A 19,759-nucleotide genomic window follows, 5' to 3' on the forward strand; every position below is an offset into this window, starting at 1 on the left:
CATCCTTACAGCTGGAACAATGGGTAGCATCCTGATAACTGGAGAAAAGATGGAGGTTTTCCCGGATTTCATCTTGCTTGGAGCAGTAGTTAAGAGGTCAGAGGAAGCACTGCATTAGATAGTCTGCTGCAGAAGATTTCTTTATTGAAAAGCAAGGATGCTACTTTGAAGACTAAGGGTTGCCTGTTCTGAGCCATGGTATTTTCAGTTGCCTCATGCATGTAAAAATTGGTTATTGAATAAGGAAGAAAGAAGGAGAATCGATGCATTTGAACTATGGTATCATGGACTGTCAAAAAAGAACAAACATCTGTCTTGGAAGAAGTATGGCTCTAGAGGCAAGATAGCGAGACTGTATCACATTCTTTGGACATGCCTGCGTGCTGTCAGGCCATCATGCTTGTCAAGTGGAGGGGCAGAGAGAGGAAGGCCCTCAACGAGATGGATTGACACAGTGGTTGCAACAGTGGGCTTCAGCATACAAGGTGGACTGCCCACGCCCCCCTCCCCCAAAATGTTTTTTTCCATAACTATATATTAAAATTTTTTTCAAAACAACCTTATTACCTTCAAAGTACTCTCCATTATACTACGTTTGTCAGATCTACAGTTCCATTCTTGGAAACATTTTTCAAACTCATCTGTGTGGGTGGTTGACAGCGCCTCCGTCATTCTTGTGATTTTTTATTTTTGTTTTTTTTTTCTTTACCTCTTCTACAGTGTCAAATTGCTGCCCTTTCATGCCTCTGCATTTTTGGAAACGAAGTCTCATGGAGAGAGGTCAGTTGAGTAAGGTGCAAGGGGCAAGAGAGCCATGCCAGTTTTTTGCCACAAACTGGCACAGTGTGATGGCTGTGCGAACAGGTACATTGTTGTGGCAAAACCAGTCAGTCCCATCTGCCACAAATCATGTCTTTTAATTTTTTTTCTCAGCTGTTTTATTTAATTAGAACATTTTCTTGAATTTAACGTAAACGCTTTCATAGAAAATTCACTTTTCAATCAGTTCATACACAGATTGCTCCACAGCATTAGTTGCCTCCCCCATATGTGTCAGCGCTCTCATCCTAACCACTTTCGGTCCCCTGTTTCCATTTGACAGCTTTCCGGTTCCTTCCTGTTGTTTATATTTGGGGCAAATTAGTCCTTTGGTCTCATATAGTTGATTGTTCTAAGGATCCCATTCTTCCTGGGTGTTAGTATGTATATTATAGACCCATTTATTAGTTGGGTGCAAGGCAGCCATTGGGAATGTCTTCAGGTTCAATTAGAGGGTTGGCTTAGGGTGACAGTCTCAACAGGTTCCCCCACTTTCTCTCAGACCAGTAATGTGTTTGGTTGGTTTTTTGTTTTAACTTAAAGTTTGTTCTACATTTTACACTCATCCTAACTTGAACCGTACAGAAGCCAGTAGTGGTAGTTGGAAACCCTCCAGGCCTTCTGACCCCAGGTTCAAGGAGGCGGCTGTCACTCATGTGGGCCACTAGTCCTTCGAGAATAATTGCTTTCTTGAGTCTTTGGGTTTCTTCATTCTCCTTAGCTCTCCAAGAAGTGCTGCTATACAGGACATTTGGACCTCACCTGCTGGTGTGTCTCAGATTTTCCATGGAGAACAGAACCAGAGAGCAAATCAGATACCACCACCACCCCACACAGACACATACTGTTACGCAATCTTTTCAGAACCTCTCAATTGAAAGCTTAATTAACAGTCTGACCTGGTAGAATGAACTCCAAATGCACTATGAGTCAACATGACAAGGTTTGTCATCAATCAACATTTTGTCTTTTTTGAAAAGAGAAAACCACTTGTACACTTGAATTTTTCCTGTAGCACTGCCCTTGTAAGCTATGTTCAACATCAAAAGTTACTGAGGCATTTTTCCTTAACAGGAAAAAATTTTCACAGCTGCATGCTGTTCTTTTATTTATTTTTATTTATTTATTTATTAAACATTTTGTTAGGGGCTCATACAACTCTTATCACAATCCATACATATACATACATCAATTGTATAAAGCACATCCGTACATTCTTTGCCCTAATCATTTTCTCTTTTTTTTTCCTCTTCTTTTTTTACATTTTATTAGGGGCTCATACAACTCTTATCACAATCCATACATATACATACATCAATTGTATAAAGCACATCTGCACATTCCCTGTCCCAATCATTCTCAAAGCATTTGCTCTCCACTTTTAAGCCCTTTGCATCAGGTCCTATCGCCCTTAGTCACCATGCTGTTCTTTTAAATCGGCCACCACAAAAAATGAGGTTCAAGTGAAACTGGTTTATGAAAAAATTCACTGCAATCAGAGAGAACCTTCCCAGGTGATGCCACTGGATGCACAGACGCAGTGAGCTGTTTGATGCTTGGTACCTAAGTACTATGCCCAGTGGAGCTTTATTTCTGTTGGGTTTTTTTTGGGGGGGGGTGCCCCTCTTGTAAGAACAATTGTGAAGATGGCATAGGACCCACTATGAGTTGGAACAGACTGTGTGGCACCTAACAACTAGTGTGTGTGTGTATCTGAGTGAGAGTGTGAGATAAATTTAACAATGACCATTGGAAGAGATATCATTTAGGCCTGTGGAAGAGCCTGGCTTGGGTTTGTCTGAAGTGGAGCCTAGGGTGCGGATGGGGTTTGGATACAGTTTAAAGGAACATTGGGAGTGGGAGGCTGGGTGCCTATTCTTGGGAATGTGGGAGGGAGACAGGAAATCAGGAACACAGAGAGCAGGTGGCACTCCAGAAGGGTAGGTCACACACCTCAGTAAGGAAGGAATAGTTGAGTGAACTAAGATTATTTATTTTTCCCAGAGAATCCAGCTTGGGTGGGTGTACATACTGGTCATCTTGAATATGGTATTCGAATAGATGTCATGTGACCCTAAGGATAAAGCTTTTTATGAGGTGTGAAGGGTCAGGAGATTTTGGCTCTGATTGAAGAACAGCTTTGAACTCTGCCACCAAATGGATTTAGCTGTCATTGGAGATACTGAATTCCATAACATGGCAATATTTGAACAGTTGGTAGTTTGTGGTAGGTTTCTGTAGTGGTATGTTGGAAAGGTGTTTTCCTAGATTGTTCATATACTGAGAACTCATTAACTTACTAAGGCCCCAGAATCCAGGTAACATAAGAGACCTTTAAAATATTCATGAGAGGGGAGGGGAAATCATGGAAAAATACAATGTAAAGATAATGGAATTTTCCCATAAATGTTTCGAAACTTTCTTGTACATCCTGCTGTACCTGGGGCTTTTCTTCTACATTGAGACCCCTGACTATACATTGGTTAAGCACTCAGCTGCTAACCCCCCAAAGGTTGCAGGTTCAAGCCCACCAGCTCCTGTAGAAGACAAGTGGCAGTCTACAACCTTACCATGTACAAGCCTTGGAAGCCCTGATAAAGTCATTGATTTAGACAGAATCAATTATGCGCCTCCTTCCTCCCTGTGTTTGGGGTTACACTTAATAAAATTGAACATAACCATAAAACATAAATCTAGGGGTGTATTCTTGAAAATTCAGGCGTTGACTACTAAAAATCTTAGACGTGTATGGTTCGAATAGGTGAGTATATCAATACAACTTTTTTTTTATAATTCATTGACCTGGCCACACTGGCTTTCTGTTCTTTCATGATTGCTGTCCAATGATAAGACCGTTGGGTGAAGGTTGCCCTGGCCTGACCCTTGAGTTGGCTCAAGTATGTTTTTTTTTCTTTTTTCTTTTCTTTTTTTACATTTTATTAGGGGCTCATACAACTCTTATCTCAATCCACACATATACATACATCAATTGTATAAAGCATATCCGTACATTCTTTGCCCCAGTCACTCTCAAAGCATTTGCTCTCCAGACTTAGTATGTTTTATGATACAGAAGAAAAAGATAGTAGTCTGTCCAGCCCACAAGCAGAGGAGCATCCTTATGGGAGACTTGCCTAAGAGGTGGGGATGGGGAAGACTTTTTTGGGGGGGATGGGAGCAGCAAGGGGGACACAGACTTCTAAGGCCTAGAACAAGAAGACTACAGTCCATAAATGGCGTGGCCAACACTGGCTTCTTTACGTAGCTCTTTCAAGTATGGTCAGGGAGAAGATCACTGGACATTGTACTGTGTGAAGCCTTTGAGCAGTGATGACATGCTATCTGGGAGAAAGGATGGACTTGCTGGGAGTTCTTTTAGGTCACAGTGAGCCTTAGCTTACCTTTCTCCATTTCTGGAGTGGGTTTAGATTCTTGACCTCAGTTTCTAAGACCTCTGCAAGCTCAAATACCCTTTTCGGGTGAAAAGGGGAAAGATCCTGATTAGAGACATTATGTAGGGTGACCTTGTAATTTGCCAATTTGGAGAAAGTTTTTTCCAAGCAGCCATCTTTCTTGCTCTTGTTGGTGGGAGCTCTGTAGTAAGGCAGAGTGCTCTAGGCAGGAAGGCTGAAGACCAGCCTTGTAGCCCCAGCTGTTTGTCCCACTTGGCTGAGAAACCCTGAGCAGCTTACTGCGCCTCTTTGGATGCCCTTTCCCTCTTCTGAAAATGAAGGTGGATGGGTTATGTGTTAGTCTGGGTACTTTAGAGAAACAAATCCACAGAAACTCATGTATAAGAGAGTTTTATATAAAGGTTAAGTGCGAATCAAGAAAACATCCCAACCCAGTGCTCCCCAAGCCCACAAGTCCTACATTAACCCATATGTCCAACACCAATCCACAAAGTCCTCCTCCATCTCACAAAACACATGCAATGATGCCAACTGCAGGAGGAAAGCCAAATCGGTGAATATGTAAGCATCTCAGCACTGGCAGAGGTCTGCACATGGCTGCTCTAGCACCCAGGGCTGCATCGGGGTAGGTCCATGCGGCTTCTCCTTGGGGATGTCTTATAGGAAGTGAGCCTTGCCAGCTGAAGCAGGGAACTGGCTAAGGCAGCTGCACCCTGGTCCAACTATCAAGAACCATTTATCCCTCCGCCCTTCAATTAACCCCACGTGTGTATTGGCCAGGTTGGCACAATAAACAGACTACCTCAGATTAGAAGATCTTTCAAGGTTTTTTGCCCCTAGGGTTGTTTAGTGTACATTAGACTGGCAATCCAGATTATAGTGCTGTTTAGAAAAGATCTTCAACTTCAGGGGCTTTACTTCCCTCCCTCTGACTGGGCCAGGTTTTTTTTTGTTGTTGTTGTTTTTTAAGTCATTTTATTGGGGGCTCTTAACAGCTCTTATCACAACCCATACACACATCTGTTGTGTCAAGCACATTTGTACATATGTTGCCATCATCATTTTCAAAATATTTTCTTTCTACCTGAGCCCTTGGTATCCGTCCATTTTCCCCCTTCTCCACCTTCCCTCCCTCGTGAACCCTTGTGGTTTTTTTTTTCCATGTCTTATACCGATTACTGTCTCCCTTTACCCACTTTTCTGTTCATCCCCCCTGGGAGGGGGGTATATGTAGACCATTCTCCTCGCCCCACCTTCCCTTACCCTCCTGGTATTGCTACTCTCATTGTTGGCCCTGAGAGATTTACCTGTCATGGATTCCCTGTATTTCCAGTTCCTATCTGTACCAATGTACATGCTCTGGTCTAGCCAGATTTGTAAGGTAGAATGGGGTCATGATAGTGAGGAGAGAAAGCATTAAAGAACTAGAGGAAAGTTGTATGTTGGATGGGTGCTATACTGCACCCTGACTGGCTCCTCTCTTCCTTGTGACCCTCTGTAAGGGTATGTCCAAAGGTCTCCACACCCTACACCCCCCCCCCCACCCACCCACCCACACACACACACTCATTCACATTGATACGATTTTTTGTTTTGGGTCTTTGATAACTGACACCTGACCGATCGATTGGGCCATTTTTATTGCATCATCTCTGAGAGCTTGGGCATCAAGGTTTGGGGACTCTTCTTGGCATGGGCCATTCTGCCCTAGGCTTTGAAAAATACTTATATCTGGGGTGAGATGGAATTGCCCCCAGAAGATTGTGAATGGCCCAACAGTGATGGCCCATGTCTTACCAGGACATTGTTGGCAAGGATTCTGACATAGCTTTTATTTGGCTAGATTGAATGCTTGCAGAGACTTCCATCTGGGCCTGAGATGTAGAACCTAGATTTGGTGAAGGTCAGGGTCAAGGTGCCAGCCAGCTCAGTAGAAGGCACACTGATGATTTCAAGAGGTAGTTGCATTATTCAGTGTTCGGGCTTAGCTGGAAGAACACTAGGGCTTAAGACTAGGCTTTGTTGATATGAAAGGAATTAACTGGACTGCCATAAAATTGAAAATCGCTAATTCAACACATTTACATGAGCAATCTCTTGTTAGTCCTGGGAACAAAACAGAAGAAGTATACTCCAATTGTTTTTCAATCTAGTGAGTAGACAGTAAACCCAACAAGGTAGTTCTGGTTATTTATTAATGCTAGTAAATTACCTAAAACATTGTGGGAAGAAATGCTACCATTTTCTTTGATTTATGGACCAGGATTCAGGCAGAGCGCAGCCAGATTATTCTGAGGTTCCACATGACGCAGGTGGCAGGTGGTCTGGTCTGGAGGGCCTACCACAACTTCAGTCCTGGTAGGTTCATGGTCAGAAAGGGCCAAGTTCAGCTGGAACTGTTAACTGGAGTTCTTCAGAAGTTTTCAACATGGGGGTCAGGGTAGGACTTAAATACATAGTGGTTCAGGTCTCCAAGAGAGTGTTTTCCAGGGACAAGAAGTAGGTGCTGCCAAGATGCTATTCTTTGTCTGTCAAAGCATGCACATATCCTGCCATAGTGGTAGTAAGACCATGGCCCCCATCTGACCAAGGGAGGAATGTTAATTTATTTGCAGCCACTTTTAACATGATGCCTGGAGCCCTGGTGGTTTAGTGGTTTTGCATTGTTCTGTGATTTGCATGGTTGGCAGTTCAAGACCTTATCATCTCTGGGAGAAAGACTGGGCTTTATATATCTGTAAAGAGTTAGGGTCTCACAAACCCACAGGGCGTTCTCTGAGTGAGCATTGACTCCTTGCAGTGTTTGGTTTGTTTTTTAATATGATCTTGTAGTTTCCCCGAGGCCAAGAGGCTGTGAAGGAAGCAAAGTAAAATTGGCCTCAAAATCGAGATTTCTTGAGTTGCTTTTGTGGGCAGCTTCAACCAAGACGTCCAGGAATGCTGCTGACGTTGATAAGGAATCAGTGGTGAGCATTCTAAATGCCGGCAGGAGCAGCAAAGCAAGTTTGCACAGTGTGAGTGTGGAGTTATTCAAGGAGCATGGGGACTGTGAATGGAGTTGTGTGAACAGTTAAAGAAGCAGGAGGCCTTGGAACTCAGCTTAAGGAGTTAGGGTCCTGTTCTGAGAACTGTGGGAAGAGCAACGTGATCTGGTTTTTGCTGTGTTGTTGATGGGTGCTATTCCAACTCATCGTGACCCCATATGATGGAATAGAGCTGTCTGTTTTTTTCTCCCCTGTAGTCTATGGAAGCAGATTTACCTTTTTGTGGAGCTGTTGGGTAAGCTTGAACTGCTAACCATTTATTTAGCAGTTGAGCAATTAACTGGACAGTAGTCCAGCTAGAGATAGAGAGGAGTGAACAATAGCCTGATTTTTTTTTTTAATTTTAATTCTCTTCTTTCTTCCTCTCAAACTGAGCAGAAGTTAAACTGGTGCTGTGTCCAGAAAGACAGCCTGAGGCAGGCAGAAGAAGGTCTACCCTGATTCTGGGTGTCTTGGCCCTGGAGGCTGGGCAGGGATGCTTGAGATTGGATGTAGGGAGTGAGCCTAACTACTCTTGACTTTTACCATTTAGTTTGATTCTGACTCCTCCACCCCACGGGACATGAGACTTCTGCAATTGTTATTCTTTACAGGAGCAGACAGTCTCATCTTGCTCTCAATGCCTAAACCCACCAGGACTCCTGATCTTAACCCTCTGTGTCTGGGTTTTAAATGTTCAGATGAAGATCTCCTTCAGGGTGGGTTTCAGAGCAAGCTTCTTGGGTGGACAGTCCAGAGGTCCAAGTACTGGTTTCTACCCTGCTCTTCACATTCTTGTGCTTGCGGACCTTTATTTCTCGACAGCTTGTGTGAAGGAATCAGATCCTATGCATGCACATCCAGCCTGTGAAATTGTTCTGCCTCGTAATGCAGTGTCTTTCTGTCCGTCGCTAGTATGTCGTGGACGTGTTCCTGGGCTTAGCCAGGTGCTGGAGAAGCTACGTCTTGGGTAGCTGGCTTTGCTGAGGACAACTTGCCTCGGAGAGCATACCAGACTGTCCTGAGACTCTTCACATTTTAGGACCATCGCACCGTAGAACCAGCACACCCTCTCATTTCTCTTGGCTCGTTTTCATAATAGCCATATGGGTTCTAGTTACTGTTCTGATCCTGATTTTACAGGCTAGAAAACAGGCTAGGAGCGTGTTCAAGGCTGTGCAGTAGCCCTCCTCCACCACTTCAGAGGGCATGTCTTAAAGGTCCCTTGTTGGCTTTGCTCCCAGACCACAGGGGTGAGGGAAGAGGTCCTAGTAAAGGAGGCTCCTCCGCTGTTCTACCTTTTATCAAAGGGGGGGGGTGGGTGGGAAAGGTTATTAGGGGTGGACCTTTTAGCTTTTGTTTTTAAGGGGAATATTTTTTTACCTTACTCAAGCAGCATTAATACATTATAGGAAAATGTTAAGAATGTTTTAAAATAGAGTATCCCTTCAATCTGACACCAGTCACCATAAATATAAGCAATGTTGACTTGGAATGCAGAACACAAGTACCATTTAAATTTCCTAGTAGCCATATTTTAGAAAGCTTTTAAAAAGTGAAACCCATTTTAATATAGTAGTTAACCAAAGATGTTAGAAATATTTTAACATGTAATCCTTATAAAATGGTAATGAAATCCTTTATAATCTCTACTGAGTCTTTAAAATCTGGTATATATCGTACACTTGAAAGATTTCTCTTTTGAGACTAAACCCAAACCAGACCTACTGCCATTGAGTTGATTCCATCTGCAAGAAATCCTCTGCAGGGTTTCAAGACTGTCAGATCTTCCTGGAAGCAAACAGCCTTCTCTTTCTCCTCAAGAGCATCTGTCTGGTAGATTGGAGCTGCTAGTCTGGTGCTTGTGAGACAGCGCCACGAGAGCGCCTCGGCTGGCTGCATTTTAAATGCTGTGTCCACATTTGACACGAGTGCCTGATTAGTACATCTTTAGACTTTGTGCATACTTCATTTTTAAAACAAAAGCCAGTCCTCGTTTGGGGCTTACATCTGTGCCCTTCACAGGTTTTCTTGACATTGATCTTTCTGTTACCCTCAAAGCAGCCTTGTTGGTAAGGAAGGTAACATTTCCCCAAGCCCAGAGTTCCACACACAGCTCAGTTCTGGGAGCCTCGCCTGTTTCAGTGCTCACTACAGGTACACTGAGACTACTGAGCCCAGTCCAGGATTCCCTCTTGCTACTCTGCAGGATAAGCAAAGCAGGGCTCCGTGGGGGAAGTCTCAAGAATGCCACACACAGATGCCGTGTTTAAACACAACCTCCACCTCTTCACTAGCTTCACCACACCTGAAGTCTTCTAAGAGTACATGCCTGGTTGGGGAACTAGGGAGTTCAAAGAGGAAACCAGTGGGGCGTGGGTTTGTCATGGAAGCAGGTGGGGAGAACAAATAGGTAGGTGTAGGCAATTGGGGAAAGACCAGCTGGGCTAGAAGGGAAGGGATACCGAAAGGGACATGGGCTGGCTCAGGTGAGGCCAGGATATAAGAACCTCCAAAGTTCGGGTAGTTTGTCAAAAAGTTCTGCACCCTAGTGCAGCGACAGGTGTGCATCACACCAGGCCGCTTGGTAAGAAACCTGATGGTCTGAGTCTGAGATTTGTAGGCAGTTGGGTTTAGCCCCCGCGTTCTGCTTCAGTTTTTCAACTTTAAAATTGGGCTGCGTTTTAGGACATCATCTGCTGGCAGTCTAGGCCAAGTGTGCTGGTGATGATGAGAGGGACCAGATGACTGACGATTGGGAGTTGGGAAACTGGATGGGGACAGGAAGCTGGCATGTCTTTTTGTGCCTCAGCCCATACTCACATTGCAGAGAATAGCAGCCCTGAGCCGAGTCCACCCACTGGGTGGTAAGGGCCTTTTTCCAGGGAGCATATAGCCCAAGGAATGTCTTGGTTTTCAATCTCCTGGCGACTATTACCCTGGGGCAAAAATGCTGTCCAAAGCCTGCCAAATTGAGGCATTCTTAGGCCCACTATCCTTGGATTTTTCTTGGAGTGTCCGTAATTCACCAAATTCTTAGATTAAAAGGATTGACATTGCCTTTGGCCCAGCACTTAAGACATTCAGATCACTTAAACCTTGCAGTCCCTACAAATGCCCCAAGGGTAGGTGGGTTTGCCCTCCCTGTTTTGAAACTAATAAAGGGGGGGGGGACCCAGGAGGTTACAGAGAAGATAAGCAGTGTTGCCTGTTAAATAAGAATGCAAGAGAAGCACTTAGCCTAGTGAGAGTCTTAACTAAGGGCTGGATAGTCATTCTATAAACCGGAAGAGACAAGTCTTGACTCCAGAGACTGTCATGTTCAGGATCTGTGGAGACACAGAATGCACATTAAAAAGATGGGGCTGACCTTGCCAGGTTGGGGATGGGGAAAATCAGCAGACTAGGGCAAGGGGTCAGTTGACCAAGCTCTTGAGATGGAAGGCCCAATCCGGTCCCTCACAAAGTTATTCAAGAGCCCTAAGTATGTTGTTTACAAACATGGAATCACCACTAACTGAATAATAAATATCCTTTAAATTTTGTTTAATTTTATTTCAGAGCAGGCAGGCTACAGGGGCTTATGCTGGGAAACTCACCACCTTTCTACCCCTGACATGCTGCACTGCCATTGCCTCTGGGAGGATGCAGCTTTTGGGAGACCCTGGACTTGAAAGAGGTTTTGGAGCCATCTGGTGGACTCTTGTTTGGCAGAAACTAAAACCTTCTTTTGGTCAGCCCCCCAAGTGGCATCATGGGGAACCCAGGGCCAAGCTATAAGGCCTAGGTTCCTAAATTGGGTGATTGTTGGAATCACCTGGGCATCTGGTGAAGCCACAGATCTCTGTACACCAATGAATCAATGTCTTGGAGGAGGCATGCAGGGATAAGTAGTTTCATCAGATCCCTGGGGATTCCAATGACCTGCCAAGTTTGAGAAGCTAGGCTTTAAGAGGAGAGATGCATAGTGTGCTGTGAGAGACTGCGCGAGGACTGGGCCTGGCAGTACAAACCCTATGGCAGATCCAGTGCTGGTGCTGTCATGCCTTTCACTCTCCCTCTCCCTGCTACAGTTGACACACTCAGTGCCCTGAGAAGGGGCAAGGAAGTACTGTCCAGATTGTGGAGGTGTTGCCCAGAAATGCTCCAACTTTCCTGAAAAGTGCCCTATTTCTGAGCTCTTGAAACAGCCACATTTTAAAGCATTGGTGCTGGGCGGGGGTGGGGGTGGGGGGCACTAAGCAAACATCCAGAACAAGGTATCTTAACAGGAGGCTTGGCTGATTGTTGCTTGCAGTGGAAATATTTGCCAATGACCTTAATCAGATATCTACAGGTACCTGCAGACCTCCAAAATAATGACTAACAAGTTTTGAGTGTTTATTGTGTGCCAGGCACTTTTCCCAAGTACTTCAAAAATATCCATTCATTTAATCTCCACAATCTCATGAGATTAGGACCACTGTTCCCATTTATAGAAACCCAAGGTCACACAGGTAGAAGTGGCAGAGCTGAGACTTTAGCTGGTCGGTTAACCACTGCACTTCTCAGGAGGTGGTGAGGCAGGGTGAGCCAGACTGAGGTTGGCGGGGGAGGGGGAGCGTGCCGCTTTCCTGCCTCCCATCCCTAGGATTTGCCGGTTTTACCTGGAGTGGTTTTGAAAAAGTGATGCCTGGAGGGAAAGTTTTGAACCCAGCACCGTGCAGGCTACTTGTCCCATCATTGAATGATTTCATGGGCTAGACCCTTGGCACGTCTACTTCGTCCACAGGGAGGTTGCGGGTGCACGCAGAGTAGCGCTGCTGCCTAGGGTTTTGAGGTACAGGTGAAAGAAATACTTGTTGGGTTCCTTTCATTGCTTTTTGCAAGTAACTTCTGGTCTGGAATCCCATTTGTGTTTGTAGCTGTTTCTTGTCCCTTTTCCTGCCCTGCCTATTGCAGGTATCTGTAATCGATGCCTGGCTTTTCCTCAGCCTCGTCACTGAATGGATCCCAATGGGTCACGTGGTAGAGTTTAAGATTCGAGTCCTTGTGTAGTTGGGGGCTCTCCGCTTACAAGGGTTGTTTTGTTTACCATTGTGCCCCTAGAATAGCCCACCTCTCGGCAATCAAGTCTGTTACTCTGTGATACCGCGGCAGGAGCCCAGCGCCGCCCGCCATCCCATCCCACACACCAACTTGATCCTCCACCGGGAAGCCTCGCTGTGCCTCATTTCTGCATTGTGTCTACATTTCGCACCTCTCATTGCTGTGGTGAGGCTCAGGTGCAGAGATGGGGTGAAGAAGCACCTCATGAACTGATGACCTGTGGGCTACCTGGCTGGGAGGTTTGTGGTCTGCTTGGTGCTTCCCTTGTGCCACACAGCAGGGTCTCTGCAGGATACAGGCCCCCCACTTCTGCCAGCCTTCCCTTGGTTCCACAGTTCTCTCCACCCTTCCTTTTTGCTCTGCTGGAGGAGGATCAAATTCCCTGGGAACCTTGGTGTACTGGGCCAGAGCCCAGGTCTTCGTGGTACATGTGGCCCCAGTGCATTGCCTCTGCAATAAACACTGCTTTGTTCCTAGCTGCTTCCCCGTGTGCTGAGTGAAATGACCCCAACCTGATAGGGGGCTCAGAGAATCCATTCTGCATACTGGTAGGCTCACTTCCTTCTGGCAGTTCCTGTTGTGAGCTGGGGAGCCCTTTGAACCAAGGAACCCAGTCAGTGCTTTCCTCCTGGAGTGCTGAGTAGCAGAGGCCCTGGATTACCTTAGAATTTCAGATCCTTGGGCTCACCTAGCTTCTCGTGGAGTTACCTTTGGCTAGCCACTTAACCAAAGAAATGCAACCTTGTTTTAAAAAATTAAAAATGGCAAATTTGACAGCTGAAAACCATTGGGTAAATGGAAACAACAAAGTATTTTTAGAGAGCACCTACTTCCTAAACGTGCTCAGGATGCTGATTTATGAAAGATTACTGAGAGGCAGAATCTCTTGAGGAGGGTGGGACCCAGGAATCTTTATTCTTTTTTAAAAGGTTAGTAAAAGCGACACGGGCCGTTTCTCTGTGTACATTTCGTTAGTGTTGGTTGCAGTGGAGATGTGCAGCCGTTGTCGCTCTTTTTCCAGTCACCCACGGCCACTGATGTGAGCCCTGCTCCCCAAGCAAGCCCGTGCCCCCCACCTCTGGTAACAACTGAATTATCTTTGGTTACTCTATATTGTCTTATGTCATGTAAGTGAAATCACTTGGTGTTCATTGTCCTCTTTGGGACTGACATACCGTTAAGCGTAGTGTATGGCATGCCCTGGGATTTCCGATCTTAAGGCTGAGCGGTGCAATTCCATTGTGGGCTTTCCCATATTTTATTATCCTTCACCTATCACTAGGAATTGTTGTTGGCTTCACCTTTTAGCTGTTGAAAGTGCTACAGTGAGCACTGTAGCACAGGTGTCTTTGTCTTCCCGTCAGTGTTTGTATGCAGGACTGGGATTGCTGGGTCATTGGATAGTTCAGCTTTCTGAGGAGCCAGGGGACTTAAATGCTGACAAGCTCCTCAATTAGTAATTCTTCTGTATACTAAAATCCTAGAGTTTTCCTAGCAGTTATTTGAGGTAACTTGTTTCCTCGAAAGCTGGGAGCATTTAAAGTTATACTTAGGGCGATCAACCAGTATACGAATAGGATTATTGAGATGGACAGATGACAGCATTCTCCCCACCCCCCTCTCTGCCTTGAAACCAGTGCTTCCTAGTGGGCATGGCTGTTAAAGCCTCTTGGGGGACCCTGGAACTATCCAGGGGCTGCAAAAGCAGAAACCTATACTTGATCCTGGATTTCTGGTCATCGCACAATCAATCAATAAACAAATAAACAAACAAGCTGGACTTGTTTTTACTCTCAAGTTGGTGCTGACTCAGTGAATCTGTAGCAACTGACCCTATAGGACAGAGTAGAACTGCCCCTGTGAATTTCTGAGAAAGCTCCATCTTTCTGACAAGGAGGGGCTGGTTTACAACTTATTACCTTGTATTTAACAGCCCAGCTTTGTAGTAACACGACACTACCAGGGCTCCTCAGACCATTAGGACAAAAGTTTAAAATTAGGAGCAGGGGAATGGGGCCACGGAGAGAGAGGTGTGCTGTGTTTTTAAAAAACTAATAATAAAGGGAACGGTAGGTTAAGTAAGTTTGAAGACACCCAGGCATAAATTCTTGCCAGAACCCCCACAGCAGACAGCGGCCGAGCTGGGACAGGTACCCACCTGTCTCCCCACTCCCAGCCCAGACCTCTAGTCACTCCCCTGCTTGCAGTTTGGAACAGGAGAAAGTCAATGGTTCTTTTCATGGTTGCCAGATTTATCAGATAGAAATCCCGGATACTGACTGAAATTTAAATTGCAGGTAAATGGCAAGTAATGTTTTAAGTATACGCATATCCAAAATATTGCAGGGAATGTGTACTTATTAAATATTCAGCTGAAATTTAACTGTGTCCTGAATGTTTATTTGCATACCTGGCAACTCTTCATTTCTGTATTTGAGCACCAGGGAGATTCAAGAATTGGCCCATGAGAACAACAATGACTGCCATCTAACAGGTCCTGTAAGCTAGCTACCATGCATTCTTTTCAGAGATTGGGAAAATGAGAGGTTAAGTCTGACTCCCAGAGCTTTCCCCAAAGGTAGCTTTCTGCCTCGTGACCCTAGTTGCTTGGCACTTAACTGATGTGGGGCCCAGTTACTGCCTATCAAGTTACAAGCTGCATGAGAGACGGGGCAGATTTGACCCATCTGCCTCGGCCTCATGAGTGAGTGAGTTACTTAGTTGATGACTGCTGTTGTCGGCACACCTAAGCATGGCCTCCGAACTCCATGCTCTTGACTGCTGCTTTCCTCTGTCGCTCAACGTAGCGACCTGTTAAAGTGTGTGTGGGCATTAGATGGGAGTCAAATCCAAACCAGCTGCCATGTGCCAGTTTACAAGCACCCTTGTAGACAGGGTAGAGCTGCTCCATAGTGTTCCAAGGCTGTAAATCTTTACAGAGTAACTGATGTGTTCAAGTTGTAAGATTTGGGGTTAGCAAATAAGTGCTTTCATCACTGACTTCTTGTGTTGGGGTCAGACCCCTCTATTTTTGCTGGAGTGGGCGGTACGAAAGGATCCCAAGGGATACGGATATGGTGGCTGAATCACGTCCTTTTCCAACATCAAGGGAGTCCTAGGCCTCTTGCGTTGCACGTAGCCCTGAGAGGGCTGGTACACAGCACTGAATAAAGCACATTGTGGCTTCTGGGAAACGAGTCTGACTTAGCTGGTCTGCATTTGGGAAACTGGTCTCTCATCACCATCTCGGACACCCCCCCCCCCAACAAATTCGTGGAGTTTTCACATTCCTGGCCAGCAAGGTGGGGGGGGTGTCAGTGACACCCCTGAGAATGCCTGAGACTTCCAGGGCCTGCCTCCCCTAACTTTTCCTGGCATACTGTGAAGAGGAAAGTTTGGAGTGGTAATGGGGCCACCTACAGACCCACTTCAACCCAGCACCCTATTTTTATATGACATCTAGTCCAGCTCCACCCAAGAAGTCATTTTCTTAAAAGCTGAGGGTAGTTCTAAGGTGCCCTATTTTATCAGCACCATCAGTGATGGTGGACAACAGTGCCTGTAATAGTTTTGGGTCCCTGGCTCTCTGTGCCTCCCCACCGACCCACACATACACACACTCCTGAGAATGGGTATAGGTATACACAGCATATTGTGTTAAGGGGGGAGATTAGCCTTCTGATCTGTGGGTGTGATGGATGCTCTGGACAAGGTGGCAGGACATGGATGTTTAGCTTCACTAACAGCTCACAGGTAACTTTGGAGCACAGCCTGGTGGCTCATGTGGGCTTTGGTGTGCCTACGGGGCCCCTGGCTAGCTCCAGGATAAGCCTCTCCACCATTGCATTATGGGATAATCCAAATACGTGGGAATTTAGAAGCCTCTTTCTGGAGGTAATGCCCGAGGTTTAAGTGGCCTGCGGAGGTGGCGGCTGATTTTTTTGGTTGTGAAAACCGGGTTTCAAGTCAGCAGCCTCCCGAATCAGGATAATCAGACGTGTGCAGTGGAGCAGTGCTTGTGCCACACGGCTACATTTACCCGGGAAATCCAGGACCCAGCTCTGTTCCAGACAATGGGCCTGGCCTTCAGGGCCAGGGAGAATCATAGGCTGAAAATGGGTTGGAGACCATTTGGTTAGCAATATTTCGAATGACATTTTTCTTTTCTTTTTTTTAATGACATTTTTCATAGAAATTTATTTATGTACTTTAAAACATGAGTCAGAACTGAGCCTCGGCTGCTGTTGAATGGATTGTTAAGTGCCACTTCTGACCCATAGCGACCTCCGTCTCATACTTGTTCCCTGCCTGCGCCTGTTGTTGGGGCCACTGTGTCCATCTTGTTGAGGGCCTTCCTCTTTTACCACCAAGCATGCGGTTCTTCTCCAGGGACTGGTCTCCTGACAACCAGTGATTGAGTGCTGTCCCCTTACCCAGGTGCCTGTGCTTTCTAGCTTGCCAGGACTGCCTATCAGCCTGCTCCTTATTTACATTGCCATTTGGGGCCTGGAGGCCCTCTCTGAGCCTCAGTTTTTCCCATCTGTAAACTGGGAGTCACCACACCTTTTAGAATAGCCACAAAAAGTGACTGCCCACAAAGCCCTTTGGTGAGCCTTGTTAGGGGTATCACAGGCACCCTGGTGCACATCAGTAACGTTGATAATTCAGACTTCACCAAGTGTCTGCGAGAGAGACCATAAAGGGTCATCAGATCGGCTCCACAGGATATCGTCAGGGCTCAGCAGCGGATGGAGTCTAATAAGGGCAAGACACACGCAGGTGCTGGTGGTGATAAGCGCTCTGAAGACACAGCCTGCAGACTGGATTTGAACCTGCTCCACGCTTGGGGATAGGTGGCGCTTCACGTTGCTGTAGTTGTTTGGCGCCATCGGGTCAGTTCAATGCCGTGCACAAGAGTGAAAGGCCGCCTGGGCTTGGGCCTGAGCCACCCGCACAGCTGCTGTGTGTGCTGGAGCCCTCCGTAGCGGTGACGGAGCCAGGGACAGCACCCTGAGTGTGACTGAGGCGCAGACCTGAATAACGAGGACGCCCATCGTGGCCATTTCACTTGGACGGGTACTGCATGACCTTGGGCGAGCCTTTTGCTCCAGGTTTATTTTCTGAAAAACTAAAAGTATGCAGTGGCTTTCAAAGTCATTAAGTGTTCATCACACACATGTAAATCACCCACCAGTACCCGGCACCTCCTCAACACTCACTGACAGGTGCTTGTTATCACAATGACTCGGCTAACCGGAACTGAGTATACTCTTCAGAAAGGCTGGATTGGGGAGTGGACACCTGGAGGCTAGGGGGGGTTGTTAGGTGCTGTGAAATGCATTGTGTGCCTACGAGGCAGAGTGGGCCTGTGTCCTCCTTCCGGGTCTTTTCTCCCTTGGAGTGTGACTGGTGAGTCTGAACTCGCAGCAGTCTCTGATAGCTTTCCACTGTGCTGGTGTGATTCAGTCATCTTTTCAGCAGGGCTTCAATGATTGGTACCAGCAGTGGGGGGTAGTACCCCCAGGGCAGGATCCATATGTGGGCAAGGGAGTGTAGGGGACTTGAGATGCCTTGGTCACCAAGGGCTAAAGATAGACTCCTGGGGCTGGGCTGGGCCAGCTGGGCTGACTGGCATCATGTGATGAGAGCTCCGCCCGCCCTTTGCCCCTCCTCCCCTGCCAAAGGGACGCAGACTCTGCACTCCTTGGCCTGCTGCTGGCCGGCAGTTCTTTTTCAGCTGGGCCTCAAGATGATCTGACCTTCTGAAGTTTGCTTTCTCTCTCTCTGCCCACTCTCCTCCCCCTCCTAGCCCCTGAGAATGCCTTTCAGCCCCTTCCTGTGTTTCATCTGCAGGTCTGGGGGATTAGAAGTGGGAGGGCTGGGCAGAGAGAGGCCTCTGAGAGGTGGCTGCTGCGGTGTGACCTGGTGAACAAGGTGAGGAGAGGTAGCCTGGTGTTTTTACTTTGTGGAAGAATGTTCTTGCTTCAGGGGTGCGCCAGGGCCAGTGGGGCTGGGATGAAGGACCCATCGGTCTCCAAGCTTCTCCTTTGTGTCTCCACCCCATCTCTAGGCTGTGTGACAGCTGAGAAGGTGCCAGCCTTTTCACAGACTCTACCCCCAGGCTGGCCAAGAGGGACGGGCACAGGTGGGTAACCCAGACTTCATTTCCCTCCTGCCTCACCCTCCCCTTGGATGGTTCAGCTGCCTTCCGTAATCCTGGGGCTTGGACTGCGGCTCAGGCAGATGGTGGCAGCCCTCCCCCATCTCAGGAGCAGGGGTCGGGGGGCAGACTCCATGTCATCTTAGAGTGTGAGCAATCACTGCACTTCTGGTCCAGGGCACGACTATAGCGGAGGAACTAAGAGTGGGACTTCAAAGCCCTTTTCTTTGTGGGCCTCTTGGTGTTTGGTGGCAGTGTCCTTGCCTCTGGGCAGAGAGATGTGTCCAGTCACTGATGTCTGATCCTTGGAGTGTCACTCCCTACATCATGACCTTAGACCTGAGTTCCTGCAATGGGTCTTGGTTTTCCCTGGTGGGGACAGCCATACAGTGCTCCTAAAGCTCTGCCTTCAGAACGTGCCCTCTTCACCACACTGAAGTGGTCCCTGGGTGCCACTAGGTCTCTCGTACCGCTAGGAGTATGCATTACAGAGTTAGGCGGTTTGACTGCAAACCTTGTCCCACTTGCTGCCTTGCTGGCTGTGATTGTACCAGATGTGCCGGGGTTTTCTCATGTGTAAAACAGAACCAATTATAGAGAAAACTCAGTGCTGTTTTTAAGGATTAAGTAAAAATCCATGTAGATTATGGATTTTATAGTATCTGAGGTTGTATTTAATCACCACAACTTGCTGCTGGTATTTTTCTTCGATAATCTTGTCTCCTCACCCCTCATCCATACAGATCTAATATCATTACCCCTAACTTGGCTATCTACTGAGTACTTAATCTCTCGTGCCCTAGTATTAATGCTTACTCTGGGGCCCAGGGAAAAGAGGAATGGGACCCCTCGTGTGGAGGAAGGTGAGGCTCAGAGAGGGTGGTGGGTGGTGTTCTCAAGGTTATGCAACCGATGAATGTTGGAATCTGGACCAGGGCTCCGAGCCAATTTCCGGCAGTTACCTTTGAGTCAAGGCCGTGCTGAGGCCTGGGTTCCTGTGGAGCCAGCAGCTTCAAGAACACTTGTTTCTCTGCCACTGGGAGGGCTCTGGTTGGGGTGTGAGGTTACAGCCTCAGGAACTCAGATTCTTTAGACAAATGACTCTGCAGTGGACCCTGTCCACCGCGGTCCCCAGGGGGTACATGCTCCAGAGAAGGTGGGGGAAAGAGAAGTCACCTGATGTTTGATGCTTGCACTGGAATGAAGACATCTCTCTACCCTGAGGAGGCAGTGTCTGCCTCACCCAATGGCCCACA

At 46.9% G+C, this 19,759-nt stretch overlaps 1 protein-coding gene across 3 annotated transcripts in view; it reads left to right on the forward strand.

Moving 5' to 3' along the window:
• LARP1 (La ribonucleoprotein 1, translational regulator) overlaps positions 1–19,759 on the forward strand; it is a 63,868-nt gene that overhangs the window by 13,493 nt on the left and 30,616 nt on the right. For 2 of the 3 annotated variants that reach the window (XM_075541870.1, XM_075541871.1), the window contains exon 2: positions 18,414–18,488. The exons of the other annotated variant lie outside the window; for it this stretch is intronic. In XM_075541870.1, the coding sequence (XP_075397985.1) occupies positions 18,414–18,488 (75 nt within the window). The remainder of the gene's footprint in view (positions 1–18,413; positions 18,489–19,759) is intronic. 3 annotated transcript variants of the gene reach the window in all.

This window comes from Tenrec ecaudatus, chromosome 2, assembly GCF_050624435.1.
Source record: "Tenrec ecaudatus isolate mTenEca1 chromosome 2, mTenEca1.hap1, whole genome shotgun sequence".
NCBI classification, from domain to species: Eukaryota; Metazoa; Chordata; class Mammalia; order Afrosoricida; family Tenrecidae; genus Tenrec; species Tenrec ecaudatus.